Consider the following 16,744-nt stretch of genomic DNA (forward strand, 5'->3'; position numbering starts at 1 on the left):
AAGTGATCATGTTGTTTGTATGTGGCTGCTATGAAAGTGAACTGTGTTTAGGGGGTGATCAGGAGTGTATTCATTCCGCCAATTCGGTTGAAAAACGTTGCTTAAACAGAACGAAACTGGGCTAAACATACATTTACGTCATTTAGCAGACGCTCTTATCCAGAGCGACTTACAGTTAGTGAATAGATCTTTTTTTTATACTGGCCCCCCGTGGGAATCAAACCCACAACCCTGGCGTTGCAAACGCCATGCTCTATCAACTGAGCTACATCCCTGCCGGCCATTCCCTCCCCTACCCTGGACGACTTGTGCGCCGCCCATGAGTCTCCCGGTCGCGGCCGGCTGCGACAGAGCCTGGATTCGAACCAGGATCTCTAGTGGCACAGTTAACACTGCGATGCAGTGCCTTAGACCACTGCGCCACTCAGGAGACCTAAATGTATCCAATAGAAACTCTCGTTTGCAACTGTTGGACTAATGATTACACCCTAGATCAGCTAGATGCAGGCAAGAGTGTGCAAGGCAGTTTGAATATGTCACCGTCTGTCACCGACTCACCTTGATTACTCACATTTTTCTCTTGACCTGTGCACCTACAGTATGTTGTAAACTTGCATTTGTAGGCTAGGTTGTAGCAACCTCATGATGGGTATAGGGAAAATGTTAGTATTATGTAGTAGTCTAAATCTATCGATGTTACATTGAACTGGGTGAATGGAATATGAATGACAGCCATCCAATATGCTGTTATAGAAATAAGGCAATGCTCATAAAAAAAGTAATCGTCCTCCCTCATCTTAAACGGCACCGACCGCCACTGAGAGAGTATAGCCGGCTGCATAGATTCCCTTTGGACAGTAAGATGCTTTCAATGGTATGCTATTCCCGTGTGTTTTGTCAATAATTAGGCCTATTTGAGCAATAAATATAAATATGAATCATCACGCTTTATCACTAGCCTTGTTTTCTTTGATGAAAATACGAAGATAAATAAAATGTGCGTAAAAATCTGGATATTCTTGTTGCTTGAAATGATACTGTCACAGATTCTGTTTGTTACTGTTTTATTGTATGCAAATTAAATATGACATGTCATTTGAATATCTTTACAAACTGATATGAGCTTTACCCAGTTATTGGCTTTACCACACAATTCATGTTTTTGCTATTCATTCACTAATAAAATAAATGTGGTGATTTATTTATTCTGCTTCCAATTTTCTTTCTCAGTTTTCTTTCATTCCTAGGTCATGAAATAGCCATGATTTAAGGTAGTGGAACGTTTCTTCTCTATACCAATTTCAAGGGGATTCCTAAAGCCGTTGCATATAATCAAAGAAGCTAGCTGCTGCGTGGCTTTTGCTTGAAGAGAGTGCTGTTCGCGAGCAGACTTTGGGAAGGTTTTGGAACTCTGCGATAACTTTCACGATCAGAAAGGGAGGAGAAAGCATGGCTTTAAACCTTACCATCAACAGCAGAAACCCTCCTTTAGGTATGCGTGGTAGTATTGTTTTCTAGCTAAAGCTAAAACAGATGGATAAGAATATGTGGCTAAAAGGAAGCTAACTTGCTAGCTTACGTTTGCATGTGCCGTCAGTTTATTACAGAAGGCTAGCTAGCCTGGTTTCTGTCGTCGTGGCACAAAGAAGCTATCGCCAAGATGAATAAAATATCTATTTAATGTAGCTAATAGATCATAGCTAGTTAGTTACTTATTTTAAGTTCTCATTGCATGATGTAACGATATTTGTTGTAAATGTCAGCGGAATAAACCACAACAATACAGCTGATTATGTAGCTACCTAGACGGGAAGTAGTAGCTAGCTATCTGGCTAATTATAACGTTTGCTAAATTTATCTTGCAAGGTCACATAGCTACCTACCTGGTTGCATCATCTCTTTAGTCATTTCCACTCATGATTCAAATATGATTCTGTATTTTTCTATTGAGAGTTGTTATCATGGCTTTGCAATCAATGTGCAATGTATACCCCTGACCTCAACAACAGCACCATCCTGTGTGTCAGTCCGGTGTAACTGGCTGATGCAAGCGACATGAAAGAGACTAAAGGCAGCAGCGCTACGCTCCGAACCTTCTGTCTGCATAGAGTATAAATTAGCATTAAGCTAGTTAGACTGTCTTTAAACTGGTTCATGCATTCGAATAATTATGTTCTATAGCACTAAGAAGTTGCATGCGTGTACAATGTCTTCAGAAAGTAGTCATACCCCTTCACGTATTTCAGATTTTGTTGTTACAGCCTGTATTCAAAATGGATTAAATATTTGTATTCTCAACCATCTACACACAATACCCCATAATGACAAAGTGAAAACATGTAATTAGACATTTTAGCAAATGTATTAAAAATGAAATACTGAAATCTCATTTACATAATTATTCACACCCCTGAGTCAATACTTTGTAAAAGTACCTTTGGCAGCGATTACAGCCTTGAGTCTTTCTGGGTAAGTCTCTTAAAAGCTCTGCACACATGGATTGTGCAACATCTGCCCATTATTCTTTTCAAAATGGTTGTTGATCATTGCTAGATTACAATTTTCAGGTCTTGCCATATATTTTCAAAAGGATTTAAGTAAATACTAACTCGGCCACTCAGGAATATTCACTGTCTTCTTGGTGAGCAACATTATGGGGCATTGTGTGTACGCCAGTGACAAATCTCAATTTATTCATTTTAAATTCAGGCAGTAACACAAATGTAGAAAAAGTCAAGGCTGTGTGAATACTTTCTGAAGGCACTGTATTTATAATTGGCCTGTTGATATAACATTATTTACAGCTCACAGCTTTTGAGGACACAAAAATAACCGCTCAAGGGCACAATGCTCAAGGGATTTTCACCTATTCGGCTCAGGGATTTGAACCAGAAACCCTTCTCCCAACACTCTTAACCGCTAGGTTACCTGCCACCCACCCTACATTAATATGGCATTAGGGCTAGTTGCTTTAAATATATTTGAAAGTCGAGAGACATTTGTCAATGTTGACTTTGGGTGTCATGTCTTATGTACAACAACGTGAGAACATAAATTTGTGTGTGTTTAGTCTCTGGAGTGTTACACATACACACAACCTTTCTATTTAGGGCTCTCTGTCAAGGAATGCATTGCATGCTGTGACAGGTGTGGTCATTCAATGCCAATTACATTGATTTCTCTCCTGCAGGGGCGCTGTTGACAGCAGAGCATGTGAAGGGCAGCGTGAACGTGTCTGTGGAGGAGGGCAAAGACAACAAGCTCTGCATCTCACAGTGAGTACACAACAACAGCCACAACATCTAGAAATGGCTGTTTCTTAATGTTATCGTGATTATTTTTGGGGGGGAAATAGTTCCCGAAGCTGCTGTGCATGTGTGGATCACGTTCTGTGCATGTTTGTTTACTTCTATTTTACGCACACATTTCTGTGGTCTCCTTCCCTTCACATTTCTCACTGTCAATCAGGAATGATAATTCTTCAAGTTTTACCGGTGAAACGTCCATTCAGTTTCATGGGGATTTGCATTTAGTTCTTCTTGAGCTATGCAGTGTTTCAAAGTAGCCTACAGTGTTGTTTTGAATGATGTACAGTGAGCAAATTTTAAAGCAGACGGTGTTAACAAACTGTGGCATAGCCTACCTGTGTATTTTGCCTAGTGGCATGTCCTGTTGAGTTATGGCCACATGAGAGAGAAACGCGGTGGTGTTTTTCTCTTACAGTAACGCTATGCTGTTATATTTGGTTTTGTTATGTAGAATACTATCATTATGTGGTCTTGCAGACATTGATTTGGCTTTGACCTAACTTTATTAAACAAGCACCATTCGCCAGAGTAGGCTGTTCTGAGTGGAGCAGAGACTGCGTAAAGTAGAGAAAAAACACATGCGCAGAACGTGATCCGCACAAGCTTCAGGATCTTTTAGTTTAGGGAAAAAAAGTTCAGAGAATTGTTCAGTCTGCAGCCACTCTGTATACGTTTTTTTTATAAGGCTCTGACTTTGCAACAATCAAACGTATTATCTGGCTGACAGTGGTGTTTCTCCCCCTCTCGCTCCCTTAGGTCAGTGCAGTTCAGCGATTTGAACTCCATCACGCGCTATCTTGCCCGCGTGGCTCCCAGTCTGGGTCTGTACGGCTCCAACATGCTGGAACAAACTGAGGTGAGACTAGCACTGACCCCAAAACTTGGGCATACCCAAAATTTACCCAGCATTATTAGCTTGAGCTCGCAGTTTATGGCTACTGAACGGAAAACCTGGAGGGCAGAAGTAGTCCGGAGGCTGCATTCAATTCACTCAGCCATTCAACTGCTATTTAATCAATCTAAGGGACATAACACTCCAAAATCACAATTTGTCAGCTGTTTTCAGTCCTCAAATTGCACACAGTCGCATGGTACACAGTCCGAAATGCCATGGATATAGTTAAAGTGCATTCGGAAAGTATTCAGACCCTTTCCCCACATTTTGTTACGTTACAGCCATATTCTAAAATTGATTAAATTAAAAAAAATCCTCATCAATCTACACACAATACCCCATAATGACAAAGCAAAAACAGGTTTTTAGAAATCTTTGCAAATCTATTAAAAATAACAACAGAAATACCTTATTTACATAAGTATTCAGACCCTTTGCTATGAGACTTGAAATTGAGCTCAGGTGTATCCTGTTTCCATTTGACATCCTTGAGATTTTTCTACAACTTCATTGGAGTCCACCTGTGGTAAATTAAGTTAATTAGACATTATTTGGAAATGCACACACCTGTTTATATAAGGTCCCACAGTTGAGAGTGCATGTCAGAGCAAAAACCAAGCCATGAGGTCGAAGGAATTGTCCGTAGAGCTCCGAGACAGGATTGTGTCGAGGTACAGATCTGGGGAAGGGTACCAAAAAATGTCTGCAGCATTGAAGGTCCCTAAGAACACAGTGGCCTCCATCATTCTTAAATGGAAGACGTTTGGAACCGCCAAGACTCTAACTAAAAAAATCTAAAAACCGGCTTTTGCTTTGTCATTATGGGGTATGATGAGGGATAAAAACAATTTAATCAATTTTAGAAAAAGGCTGTAACGTAACAAAATGTAGAAAAAGTCAAGGGGTCTGAATACTTTCCAAATGCACTGTACATTATTTTCAGTCACAATGCAACTATATCTATGCCCTCCCCCATTCTTCTTCTGTCCTTCACTGCTTGTGTGCCTCCCTATTTTTCTTCCCAGGTGGACCACTGGCTGGAGTTCAGTGCACAACGCGTGTGTGGCCAGTCTGGCTTTGCCGCCGCGGCCCTGGGGGAACTGGACAAGGCCCTGGAGCTGCGCACCTTTCTCGTGGGCCACAGCTTGACTCTGGCCGACATCTGTGTGTGGGCCGTGCTCAAAGGTCAGTGTTTCCCCCACCATATCTTAGGCCAGGGGAACTCGACTCTTACCCTACGAGGTCCGGAGCCTGCTGGTTTTCTGTTCTACCTAATAATTAATTGCACACACCTGGTGTCCCAAGTCTAACCCTGATTTAGAGGGGAACAATGAAGTGGAGCTGGCTTCGAGGTCCAGAATTGAGTTTGAGGGTCTTAGGTAGTTTAGGCCTCCCCACCTAGCTTTGTTGGGCTTCTGTTGGTTTCAATTTAATGTGTTGGCGTTTACTGCCCTGTATGCTACTTTGTATGCCTTTGCTTGTATGCCCCGTCATTCAAATCAATCTTGGGGAAAACTTGGCTCTTGTCATGTTCAGCTGATAGTCTTTTAATACTAAACATGAAGATGGATGGGGTAGATGGAGCCATGTTGCCTAGGCTTCTAGTCATGTAACTCAGGTTCAAACCGAGTCCCTCACACATTCTACTGCCCATCAGGACATCTCTCTCTCCATCTCTCTCGTGTGTGTGAACAGGTAGCAGTGAGTGGCAGTCAATGCAGACGCAAGCTGGGGCCTTGTCCCATGTGGCTCGCTGGTTCTCCTTCCTGGGCTCCCAGGTGCCCTTCACTGCCGTGGGCAACAAGTACGCCAACAGCAAGGCCCCCCCACGTAATTCCAATGTAAGTAACACAACTGCCAATGGTCAACTCGCTGAATGTCTCCTCCTTCCATTGAAAATGAAAGATTTCTGGTTGTTTTGTGGCCCAAGTAGTGAGCAATGTGAATACACTGTTAAGAGCAGAGTCCTAATTTGAGATCTTCACACTTAACACAAATGTTCACTTAAATCAAGCATTCCAATATCCCCCTGACTGTATCCTCCTCTCTGTGTCCCTGTTCTCAGTCTGAGGAGAAGGAGAAGAAGCAGGACGTGGGGAAGTTTGTGGAGCTTCCAGGAGCCGAGATGGGCAAGGTGGTGGTCCGCTTCCCCCCTGAGGCCAGCGGGTAAGGGGCAACTTCCCACAACAACAGTGATGTGTTCATTAGGAAAAACATACAGAAAACTTTTGTACATGTCTCTTTTTCTTAGGTACCTGCACATTGGCCATGCCAAGGCTGCCCTACTCAACCAGCACTACCAGGTGACCTTCAAGGGCAAGCTCATCATGCGCTTTGACGACACCAACCCTGAGAAGGAGAAGGAGGACTTTGAGAAGGTATCCCCCCACCCCAATCTTCTGAATTCATGTATAAACAATCCTGTGTGAAAACCGAGAATAGGCTACATTAAAGACAATAAGACATTTTAGGAGAGAGAATGCATTTACAGTGGGGAGAACAAGTATTTGATACACTGCCGATTTTGCAGGTTTTCCTACTTACAAAGCATGTAGAGGTCTGTCATTTTTATCATAGGTACACTTCAACTGTGAGAGACGGAATCTAAAACAAAAATCCAGAAAATCACATTGTATGATTTTTAAGTAATTCATTTGCATTTTATTGCATGACATAAGTATTTGATACATCAGAAAAGCAGAACTTAATATTTGGTACAGAAACCTTTGTTTGCAATTACAGAGATCATACGTTTCCTGTAGGTCTTGACCAGGTTTGCACACACTGCAGCAGGGATTTTGGCCCACTCCTCCATACAGACCTTCTCCAGATCCTTCAGGTTTCGGGGCTGTCGCTGGGCAATACGGACTTTCAGCTCCTGCCAAAGATTTTCTATTGGGTTCAGGTCTGGAGACTGGCTAGGCCACTCCAGGACCTTGAGATGCTTCTTACGGAGCCACTCCTTAGTTGCCCTGGCTGTGTGTTTCGGGTCGTTGTCATGCTGGAAGACCCAGCCACGACCCATCTTCAATGCTCTTACTGAGGGAAGGAGGTTATTGGCCAAGATCTCGCGATACATGGCCCCATCCATCCTCCCCTCAATACGGTGCAGTCGTCCTGTCCCCTTTGCAGAACAGATCCCCAAAGAATGATGTTTCCACCTCCATGCTTCACGGTTGGGATGGTGTTCTTGGGGTTGTACTCATCCTCCTTCTTCCTCCAAACACGGCGAGTGGAGTTTAGACCAAAAAGCTATATTTTTGTCTCAACAGACCACATGGCCTTCTCCCATTCCTCCTCTGGATCATCCAGATGGTCATTGGCAAACTTCAGACAGGCCTGGACATGCGCTGGCTTGAGCAGGGGGACCTTGCGTGCGCTGCAGGATTTTAATCCATGACGGCGTAGTGTGTTACTAATGGTTTTCTTTGAGACTGTGGTCCCAGCTCTCTTCAGGTCATTGACCAGGTCTTGCCGTGTAGTTTTGGGCTGATCCCTCACCTTCCTCATGATCATTGATGCCCCACGAGGTGAGATCTTGCGTGGAGCCCCAGACCGAGGGTGATTGACCGTCATCTTGAACTTCTTCCATTTTCTAATAATTGCGCCTACAGTTGTTGCCTTTTCACCAAGCTGCTTGCCTATTGTCCTGTAGCCCATCCCAGCCTTGTGCAGGTCTACAATTTTATCCCTGATGTCATTACACAGCTCTCTGGTCTTGGCCATTGTGGAGAGGTTGGAGTCTGTTTGATTGAGTGTGTGGACAGGTGTCTTTTATACAGGTAACGAGTTCAAACAGGTGCAGTTAATACAGGTAATGAGTGGAGAACAGGAGGGCTACTTAAAGAAAAACTAACAGGTCTGTGAGAGACCCGGAATTCTTACTGGTTGGTAAGTGATCAAATACTTATGTCATGCAATAAAATGCAAATGAATTACTTAAAAATCATACAATGTGATTTTCTGGATTTTTGTTTTAGATTCCGTCTCTCACAGTTTAAGTGTACCTATGATAAAAATGACAGACCTCTACATGCTTTGTAAGTAGGAAAACCTGCAAAATCGGCAGTGTATCAAATACTTGTTCTCCCCACTGTATGTATTACTATTGCCTGGAGGCATTATGTAAAAGCTGAATTACTTGATACTTGTAAAAAAGGGAAATGATCGAATATCTGACCTACTAAAACAACCACAAGTATAAAGTGGTAAGGATGAAACCACTGAAAAGGGATCTAGCCTAATCATTTTCCTTTGTGTCTGTCTCAGGTGATCCTGGAGGACGTGGCCATGCTGCAGATCAAGCCAGACCAGTTCACCTACACCAGCGACCACTTTCCCCGCATCCAGGGCATGGCGGAGCAGCTGCTGAGGGATGGCAAGGCCTACATCGACGACACACCCCCAGAGCAGATGAAGGCAGAAAGGGAGCAGCGCACAGAGTCACGCCACCGCAGCAACTGTAAGGGCAATATGAGTGGTGTAATAGCTGACTACCAACTTGACCCCTTGTCCGTAGCCACTGCGTTAGATCTGAAACTGATTTTCTCTGAAATTTCAGAGGCAGTGGCGGTCGGTGCCGTTTAAGATGAGGGAGGACGATTATTTTTTTCCATGAGCATGGCCTTATTTCTATTACAGCATATTGGATGACTGTCATTCATATTCCATTCACCCAGCTCAATGTAACATCGATAGGTTTAGGCTTCTACATGATACTTGAATTTGCCCTATACTCATCATGAGGTGGCTACAACCTAGCCTATGAATGAAAGTTTACAACGTAGGTGCACACATGTCGAGATAAATATTTGAGGTGCCAGACAGTGACACATGGACAGACAGCAACACATTCAATACCGCCTTGCAACTAGCTCGTCTAGGGTGTAATCATTAGTCCAACAGATGCAAATTTGTTTTATTGGACAAATTCTGGTATGTTTATCCCCGTTTTGTTCCGTTTGCTTCCGTTTAAGAAATATTTTTTCAACAGAATCTGTGGCATGAATACAAACAACCCTGATCACACATTAACACAGTTCACTTTCATAGCAGCCACATTGCATTCCTTCTCGCATCTACGTGCTCTCCTCCTCTCACCTTTTCCCTTCGCTTGTGGACTTCAATGCACAACACATCAGCTGTATGTGACCAGGCTTAAAAAACTTTCCAAGCCAAACCATATCATAACTGCTACACACAGCCTAGATCATTGTCACCATATTAGCTAAAGTAACGTCATAGTCAACATAGCTAATAGAACTAACGCTTTAGGAAACCTGCTACAATCATTGTATAGTCAGTAAGCAGTTTAGCAGTCACACCGGTGAAAGTGAAAAAAATACTAAATATATATCTCTGCTTCTCCTTCATTTTTGAAGAAATGTATTTAACTGTTCAACTATTGTCTTTCTCTGAGTCAACTACTCACCACATTTTATGCACTGCAGTGCTAGCTAGCTGTAGCTTATGCTTTAAGTACTAGATTAATTATCTGATTCTTTGATTGGGTGGACAACATGTCAGTTCATGCTGCAAGAGCTCTGATGGGTTGGAGGACATTCTCTAGAAGTTGTCATAATTACTGTGTAAGTCTATGGAAGGGGGTGTGAACAATGAGCCTCGTAGGATTTGTATTGAAGTCAATGTACCCAGAGGAGGATTGAAGTTAGCTGTCCTCCAGCTACACCATGGTGCTGCCCTACAGAGTGCTGTTACAGAGTGCTGTTGAGACCTTCATTGAAATACAATATATTTAGCATAGTTTTATCTAAAAAGGATAACTTTTTACAAGTTTCACTTTTTTTATTTTTATGAAATTCACTGAGGAGGATAGTCCTCCCCTTCCTCCTCTGAGGAGCCTCCACTGTTCAGAGGGTATGTGGAAGTTTTTACCACGTGACTTGCTCCATCATTTAGTCGCATTGACCCCAACATACATTTTGAGCTCTGTACGTTTTTGAAAAGAGATTCTAAGCTAGCTCAGTAGAGCTAGTTATAACGGAGGTGTCCCTGATCAGATGTTACATTTTAGTCATTAAGCAGCCGCTCTTAAGCGTAAATCATAGTCCACAGACGCTGAGACGCGATAGTCCGGTTTCCCATTATGACATAGCTACGGGGCTCTGAGACCACCATCCCCACAATTACCAACCAACGCCCTCCGGTACTCGTCCTCTATTAATTTGAATGTTGACAGTTGGAGAAATAGCTTGAGCTGCACTCAGAATTCGAAAAGTATGAAAGCCAACGGTCCAATATTCTACAACACTGCTGGGTGTACACGTTTTGTATTATTATAAACCCTTTCCAGAGAGACTTACAGGAGCAATTAGGGTTAAGTGCCTTGCTCAATGGCACATCGGCAGATTTTTCACCTAGTCGGCTCGGGGATTCTAACTAACGACCTTTCGTTTACTAGCCCAATGCTTTTAACTGCTAGGCTGCCTGCCACTCAAAAGATGTTCAGAGAAAATCTCCCCTGAAGTTTGTCAGTTTTCAGCACAGCGCTGTTTGCATTCTGCACGTTGCAATGCAAGTCCTACTTTAGAAGACGTCTATTATTTGGCATAACTTGTAGCTTGCTTACTGTTAAATGAGCAGCCTAACGGGATAATGTGCTAGCTAGCTAGTTGATACGTCTACGAGTTGGTGTGTGTCCTAGTAAGCTAAACCGCTATAGTGCCTTCAGAAAGTATTCATACCCCTTTACTTATTCCACATTTTGTGTCACCATCCTAAATTCAAAATGGATAAAATTTTGACAAAGTAAAAACATGTTTTTAGAATTGTTAGCAAATGTATTGAATATGAAATACAGATCTCATTTACATAAGTATTCACACCCCTGAGACAATACTTTGTAGAAGCACCTTTGGCGGCGATTACAGCTTTGAGTAGTCTTGGGTATGTCTGTCTAAATGGTATAGTTTCTGCTCTGACGTCCAATGTCAACTGTGGGACCTTTATCACAGGAGGCTGCTGAGGGGAGGACAGCTCATATTAATGGCTGGGATAGAGTGAATGGAATGGTATCAAACACATGCAAACCATGTATTTGAGTTCGATACCATTCCATTAATTGGCTAGCTTGTCAGTTGACTCTTAGCTAGCAAGTACTTATTTTGAAAGTTGGATTTCATCAGCAGAGGCTTTAAAATTGTACACGTTGATATTCAAATGAATTGGGTTGGTTAGAAAATGTGGTGTTCTAGTGAATTCTGTTTAAATCCAAAAACAGACCATAACAATATTTTTGACTGTGCTAATAATGCTAATTAGCTTGCAAGACAAGCGACTGATGTTGATAGAGAACCTCGCATATTGCTTGAACTTGTCTAGGGTCAATTTGGAATTCAGTAAATAATGACTGTGATATTCAAAACCGCTCGCAGTCTTCACTCCTCTTTCTCTCTTTCTCCCACCCCTCTCCCCCTCCATTTCTCCACCCCTCCCCCAGCGGTGGAGCAGAACCTAAAGATGTGGGAGGAGATGAAGATGGGCACGGAGTACGGCCAGACCTGCTGCATGCGGGCCAAGATTGACATGGCCTCCAACAACGGCTGCATGCGCGACCCCACCTTCTACCGCTGCAAGAACACCCCCCACCCCCGCACTGGCACCACGTACAGGTAGGGGGACACGGCATGCTACCGAAAAATTTAGCAATTTATTAAATGAATCCTCTTTTTACATTTTTCTGATATTTTATTTAACCTTTATATAAGCAGGGAGTCATGCTGAGACCATGGTTTATTTTGCAGATGGACCCTGCATGAACACATCAATAAACACCAATTACACTATACATATCTACAGTGCATTCAGAAAGTATTCAGAGCCCTTGACCTTTTCCTTATTTTGTTACATTACAGCCTTATTCTGAAACGGATAAAAAAAAAAATATCCTCATCATTCTACACAATACCCCATAATGACAAAGTGAAAACAGGTTTTAATAAATTTGTGAAAATGTATTTAAAAAAACAAACAGATACCTTATTTACATAAGTATTCAGACCCTTTGCTATGAGACTTCGAAATTGAGCTCAAGTGCATCCTGTTTCCATTGATCATCAGTGAGATGTTTTCTACAACTTGATTGGAGTCCACCTGTAGTAAATTCAATTGATTGGACATGATTTGGAAAGGCACACACCTGTCTACATAAGGTCCCACAGTTGACAGTGCATGTCAGAGCAAAAACCAAGCCATAAGGTCGAAGGAATTGTCCGTAGAGCTCTGAGACAGGATTGTGTAGAGGCACAGATCTGGGGAATGGTACCAAAAAATGTCTTCAGAATTAAAGGTCCCCAAGAACACAGTGGCCTCCATCATTCTTAAATGGAAGAAGTTTGGAGCCATCAAGATTCTTCCTAGAGCTGGCCGCCCGGCCAAACTGAGCAATCGGGGGTGTAGGTCCTTGGTCAGGGAGGTGACCAAGAACCCGATGGTCACTCTGACAGAGCTCCATAGTCCCTCTGTGGAGATGGGATAACCTTACAGAAGGACAACCATCTCTGCAGCACTCCACCAGTCAGGCCTTTATGGAAGAGTGGCCAGACAGAAGCCACTCCTCAGTAAAAGGCACATGACATCCCGCTTGGAGTTTGCCAAAAGGCACCTAAAGGACTCAGACCATGCGAAACAAGATTCTCTGGTCTGATGAACCCAAGATTGAACTCTTTGGCCTGAATGCCAAGTGTCACGTCTGGAGGAAACCTGGCACATTGTGATATATACGTTTTTTTTTTTTTTTTAATTTGGAAAAATGTCAACCTCTTTTTTTGCTTTGTCGTTATGGGTTATTGTGTGTAGATTGATGAGGGGGGAAAACTATTTAATCCATTGTAGAATAAGGCTGTAATGTAACAAAATGTGGAAAAAGTCAAGGGATCTGAATACTTTAATTACACAATACATGAAAAGCAAACACAAAAAGCAAAACACAATCATACGAAACAAACACATTCTTCAGTAAAAAGGCCTTCTAACATCCACATGAATGGCCCTAGAGCAGGGTTTCCGTTTGCTGGTAATTGCCGGCTTTTGGCCTGTTAATTTTAAAGGCCTAAAAATACAATTGTTGCTGGCCAAATGTTCCAACATCTAGTGGAAAGCCTTCCCAGAAGAGTGGAGGCTGTTATAGCAGCGAAGGGGGGACCGACTCAATATTAATGCCCATGATTTTGGAATTAGATGTTCGACAAGCAGGTGTCCACATACTGTCGGCCATGTGTACCTTGCTTGAATATCCGACCATGGAAACGTGGATATAATTATTTTATAAAGATTCCATAGGCGGTGGGTGAGTTTAAAGTTTGGGGAAGCATACAATTTATCCTACCAGTTATGATTTTCATATGCAGTTTTTTGTGGAACAGTTTAATTTCAATAATAACGTTTTCATTTCTCAAAATCATTGTCACGTGGTTAATCATAAATATCTTAATTAAAATGATACAAATATACAAGTTTCAATTCAACTAATTCTAGAGCACCAGCCTCTGCCATACGGACACATTGATACACCGTTAAATAGCCTAAATGAACGCATGGAACTCAGTGGCCAATGCAGCTGTTTTCCTTGTCAACTAAGTACAAATACGTAAAGCAGACAAATAAAAACAGTAGAAAACAATACTGATAAAATTATAGTTCTTTCAATCACATTTATCTCTCTACTCAGCCTGTCTGCCTCCCTTTCTATCTCTCTTGACTTGAGCTATTACTAGTGGAGTGCTACATTGTATCAAATCAATCAACTGAATCCAGCCTGAACCTGTCTCTAGCAAACTTACTACAGTGGGGAAAAAAAGTATTTAGTCAGCCACCAATTGTGCAAGTTCTCCCACTTAAAAAGATGAGAGAGGCCTGTAATTTTCATCATAGGTACACGTCAACTATGACAGACAAATTGAGAAAAAAAAATCCAGAAATTCACATTGTAGGATTTTTAATGAATTTATTTGCAAATTATGGTGGAAAATAAGTATTTGGTCACCTACAAACAAGAAAGATTTCTGGCTCTCACAGACCTGTAACTTCTTCTTTAAGAGGCTCCTCTGTCCTCCACTCGTTACCTGTATTAATGGCACCTGTTTGAACTTGTTATCAGTATAAAAGACACCTGTCCACAACCTCAAACAGTCACACTCCAAACTCCACTATGGCCAAGACCAAAGAGCTGTCAAAGGACACCAGAAACAAAATTGTAGACCTGCACCAGTCTGGGAAGACTGAATCTGCAATAGGTAAGCAGCTTGGTTTGAAGAAATCAACTGTGGGAGCAATTATTAGGAAATGGAAGACACACAAGACCACTGATAATCTCCCTCGATCTGAGGCTCCACGCAAGTTCTCACCCCGTGGGGTCAAAATGATCACAAGAACGGTGTGCAAAAATCCCAGAACCACACGGGGGGACCTAGTGAATGACCTGCAGAGAGCTGGGACCAAAGTAACAAAGTCTACCATCAGTAACACACTACGCCGCCAGGGACTCAAATCCTGCAGTGTCCCCCTGCTTAAGCCAGTACATGTCCAGGCCCGTCTGAAGTTTGCTAGAGTGCGTTTGGATGATCCAGAAGAGGATTGGGAGAATGTTATATGGTCAGATGAAACCAAAATATAAGTTTTTGGTAAAAACTCAACTCGTCGTGTTTGGAGGACAAAGAATGCTGAGTTGCATCCAAAGAACACCATACCTACTGTGAAGCATGGGGGTGGAAACATCATGCTTTGGGGCTGTTTTTCTGCAAAGGGACCAGGACGACTGATCCGTGTAAAGGAAAGAATGAATGGGGCCATGTATCGTGAGATTTTGAGTGAAAACCTCCTTCCATCAGCAAGGGCATTGAAGATGAAACGTGGCTGGGTCTTTCAGCATGACAATGATCCCAAACACACCGCCCGGGCAACGAAGGAGTGGCTTCGTAAGAAGCATTTCAAGGTCCTGGAGTGGCCTAGCCAGTCTCCAGATCTCAACCCCATAGAAAACCTTTGGAGGGAGTTGAAAGTCCGTGTTGCCCAGCGACAGTCCCAAAACATCACTGCTCTAGAGGAGATCTGCATGGAGGAATGGGCCAAAATACCAGCAACAGTGTGTGAAAACCTTGTGAAGACTTACAGAAAACGTTTGACCTGTGTCATTGCCAACAAAGGGTATATAACAAAGTATTGAGAAACTTTTGTTTATGACCAAATACTTATTTTCCACCATCATTTGCAAATAAATTCATAAAAAATCCTACAATGTGATTTTCTGGATTTTTTCTTCTCATTTTGTCTGTCGTAGTTGACGTGTACCTATGATGAAAATTACAGGCCTCTCTCATCTTTTTAAGTGGGAGAACTTGCACAATTGGTGGATGACTAAATACTTTTTTTCCCCACTGTACATTCTATCAACTAGCCTATTCGAGTTTCCCACGCCAGTGAGCTCGGGACAGACAGCTGTTTTTGCGCAAGGGAAAGGTATGTTGATGTTTGATATTTTGGGATCATCAGATGTTTTGCTCTTTCACACCAAGGCTGGTTTATTTCGAGGGGGAGATTGTTGGAAAGATTTTTCAAATAAGCCTAATAGTTCCGCACAGAAGGCCATCATTCACAATGGATGTACAAAAAACTGACTGTTGACTTACTGTGTGAGGTGAAGAAAAAATTACAGAGAAGCTCTGCTTATTAGTGGTGGATGTGGTGAGTTAAGACAATCAGAAATCAATCATCCCCAAATGGGCACTTTCCTACATTTGCGCGCAGCAATCCAGGTAGGCTAGGCTACTTCTATGCGTGCTCCCTTAACATTAACAAGACAGAAACCATACGCATGCTCACCCCAAACAAAAGACAATAAAAAAATTAACAACTCATAAATAATGGTTATGGAAAAAAAGCTAAACTTGTTTCTCACAAGTGTAGCAGGTTGTGAACTTTGCAAACAACATTTCCACTCCCAGAATGGGAACGTAAATAACTGACTGTAGGCCTAATTACTAATACATTAACAGAAATTAATGTGACCAAATGACGGGGATTAACGGTACATTTACTACTGGTGACATATTTAATGGGGAATTGATCAAAATAAACAATCGAAGGGCAAACAATTCACACAATGAAACAATGAATGTGCAACAATTTGCGGGAGACAGCGGAGTGCATTCTGGAGAGAGATGCCCATAGGCTATCTTCGCCACACACCACTCCCCTTCTTGTCTCAACATTTAAAATTATACCCAAGACACATCTTCACACATTTTAGATGCTTTTTATTGACAGGCGCAACTCAATAATCAGCTAGGCCTTTTGCCAAGCGTGCTGCTTATAAGACTTATGCCATTTCTCTCCTGTTCTATTGGTTTTCATATCCACTTTATTTCGTTGTCCAGAAGCCAAAGGCATAATACTAGTCATATTATCAACCCATCCTAGTTGTTGCATCTTTAGATTCACCCTTTAAGTTTGAGATTTTAATCTCTGCAATATACCGCACGCATCAAGTGTGCTGTTTAGAATGGTGTTTTCCCGCGAGTATCAT

The 16,744-nt window shown here is 42.2% G+C and overlaps 1 protein-coding gene across 3 annotated transcripts in view; it reads left to right on the forward strand.

Annotated features, from left to right (window-relative positions):
• The first annotated feature begins 1,320 nt into the window (after positions 1-1,320).
• The window catches only part of eprs1 (glutamyl-prolyl-tRNA synthetase 1), an 86,178-nt gene continuing 70,754 nt past the window's right edge, over positions 1,321-16,744 (forward strand). For 2 of the 3 annotated variants that reach the window (XM_041855651.2, XM_041855653.2), the window contains exons 1-9: positions 1,322-1,492; positions 3,191-3,275; positions 4,065-4,164; positions 5,229-5,388; positions 5,899-6,044; positions 6,269-6,369; positions 6,455-6,581; positions 8,473-8,665; positions 11,663-11,834. In XM_041855651.2, coding sequence (XP_041711585.2) covers positions 1,450-1,492; positions 3,191-3,275; positions 4,065-4,164; positions 5,229-5,388; positions 5,899-6,044; positions 6,269-6,369; positions 6,455-6,581; positions 8,473-8,665; positions 11,663-11,834 — 1,127 coding nt within the window. In that variant the 5' untranslated portion in view covers positions 1,322-1,449. Of the gene's footprint in view, positions 1,493-3,190; positions 3,276-4,064; positions 4,165-5,228; positions 5,389-5,898; positions 6,045-6,268; positions 6,370-6,454; positions 6,582-8,472; positions 8,666-11,662; positions 11,835-16,744 lie in introns of all 3 variants that reach the window. The other variant, XM_041855654.2, reaches the window with a different exon arrangement.

The sequence above is a fragment of the Coregonus clupeaformis genome, chromosome 29, assembly GCF_020615455.1.
Source record: "Coregonus clupeaformis isolate EN_2021a chromosome 29, ASM2061545v1, whole genome shotgun sequence".
Lineage (NCBI taxonomy): Eukaryota > Metazoa > Chordata > Actinopteri > Salmoniformes > Salmonidae > Coregonus > Coregonus clupeaformis.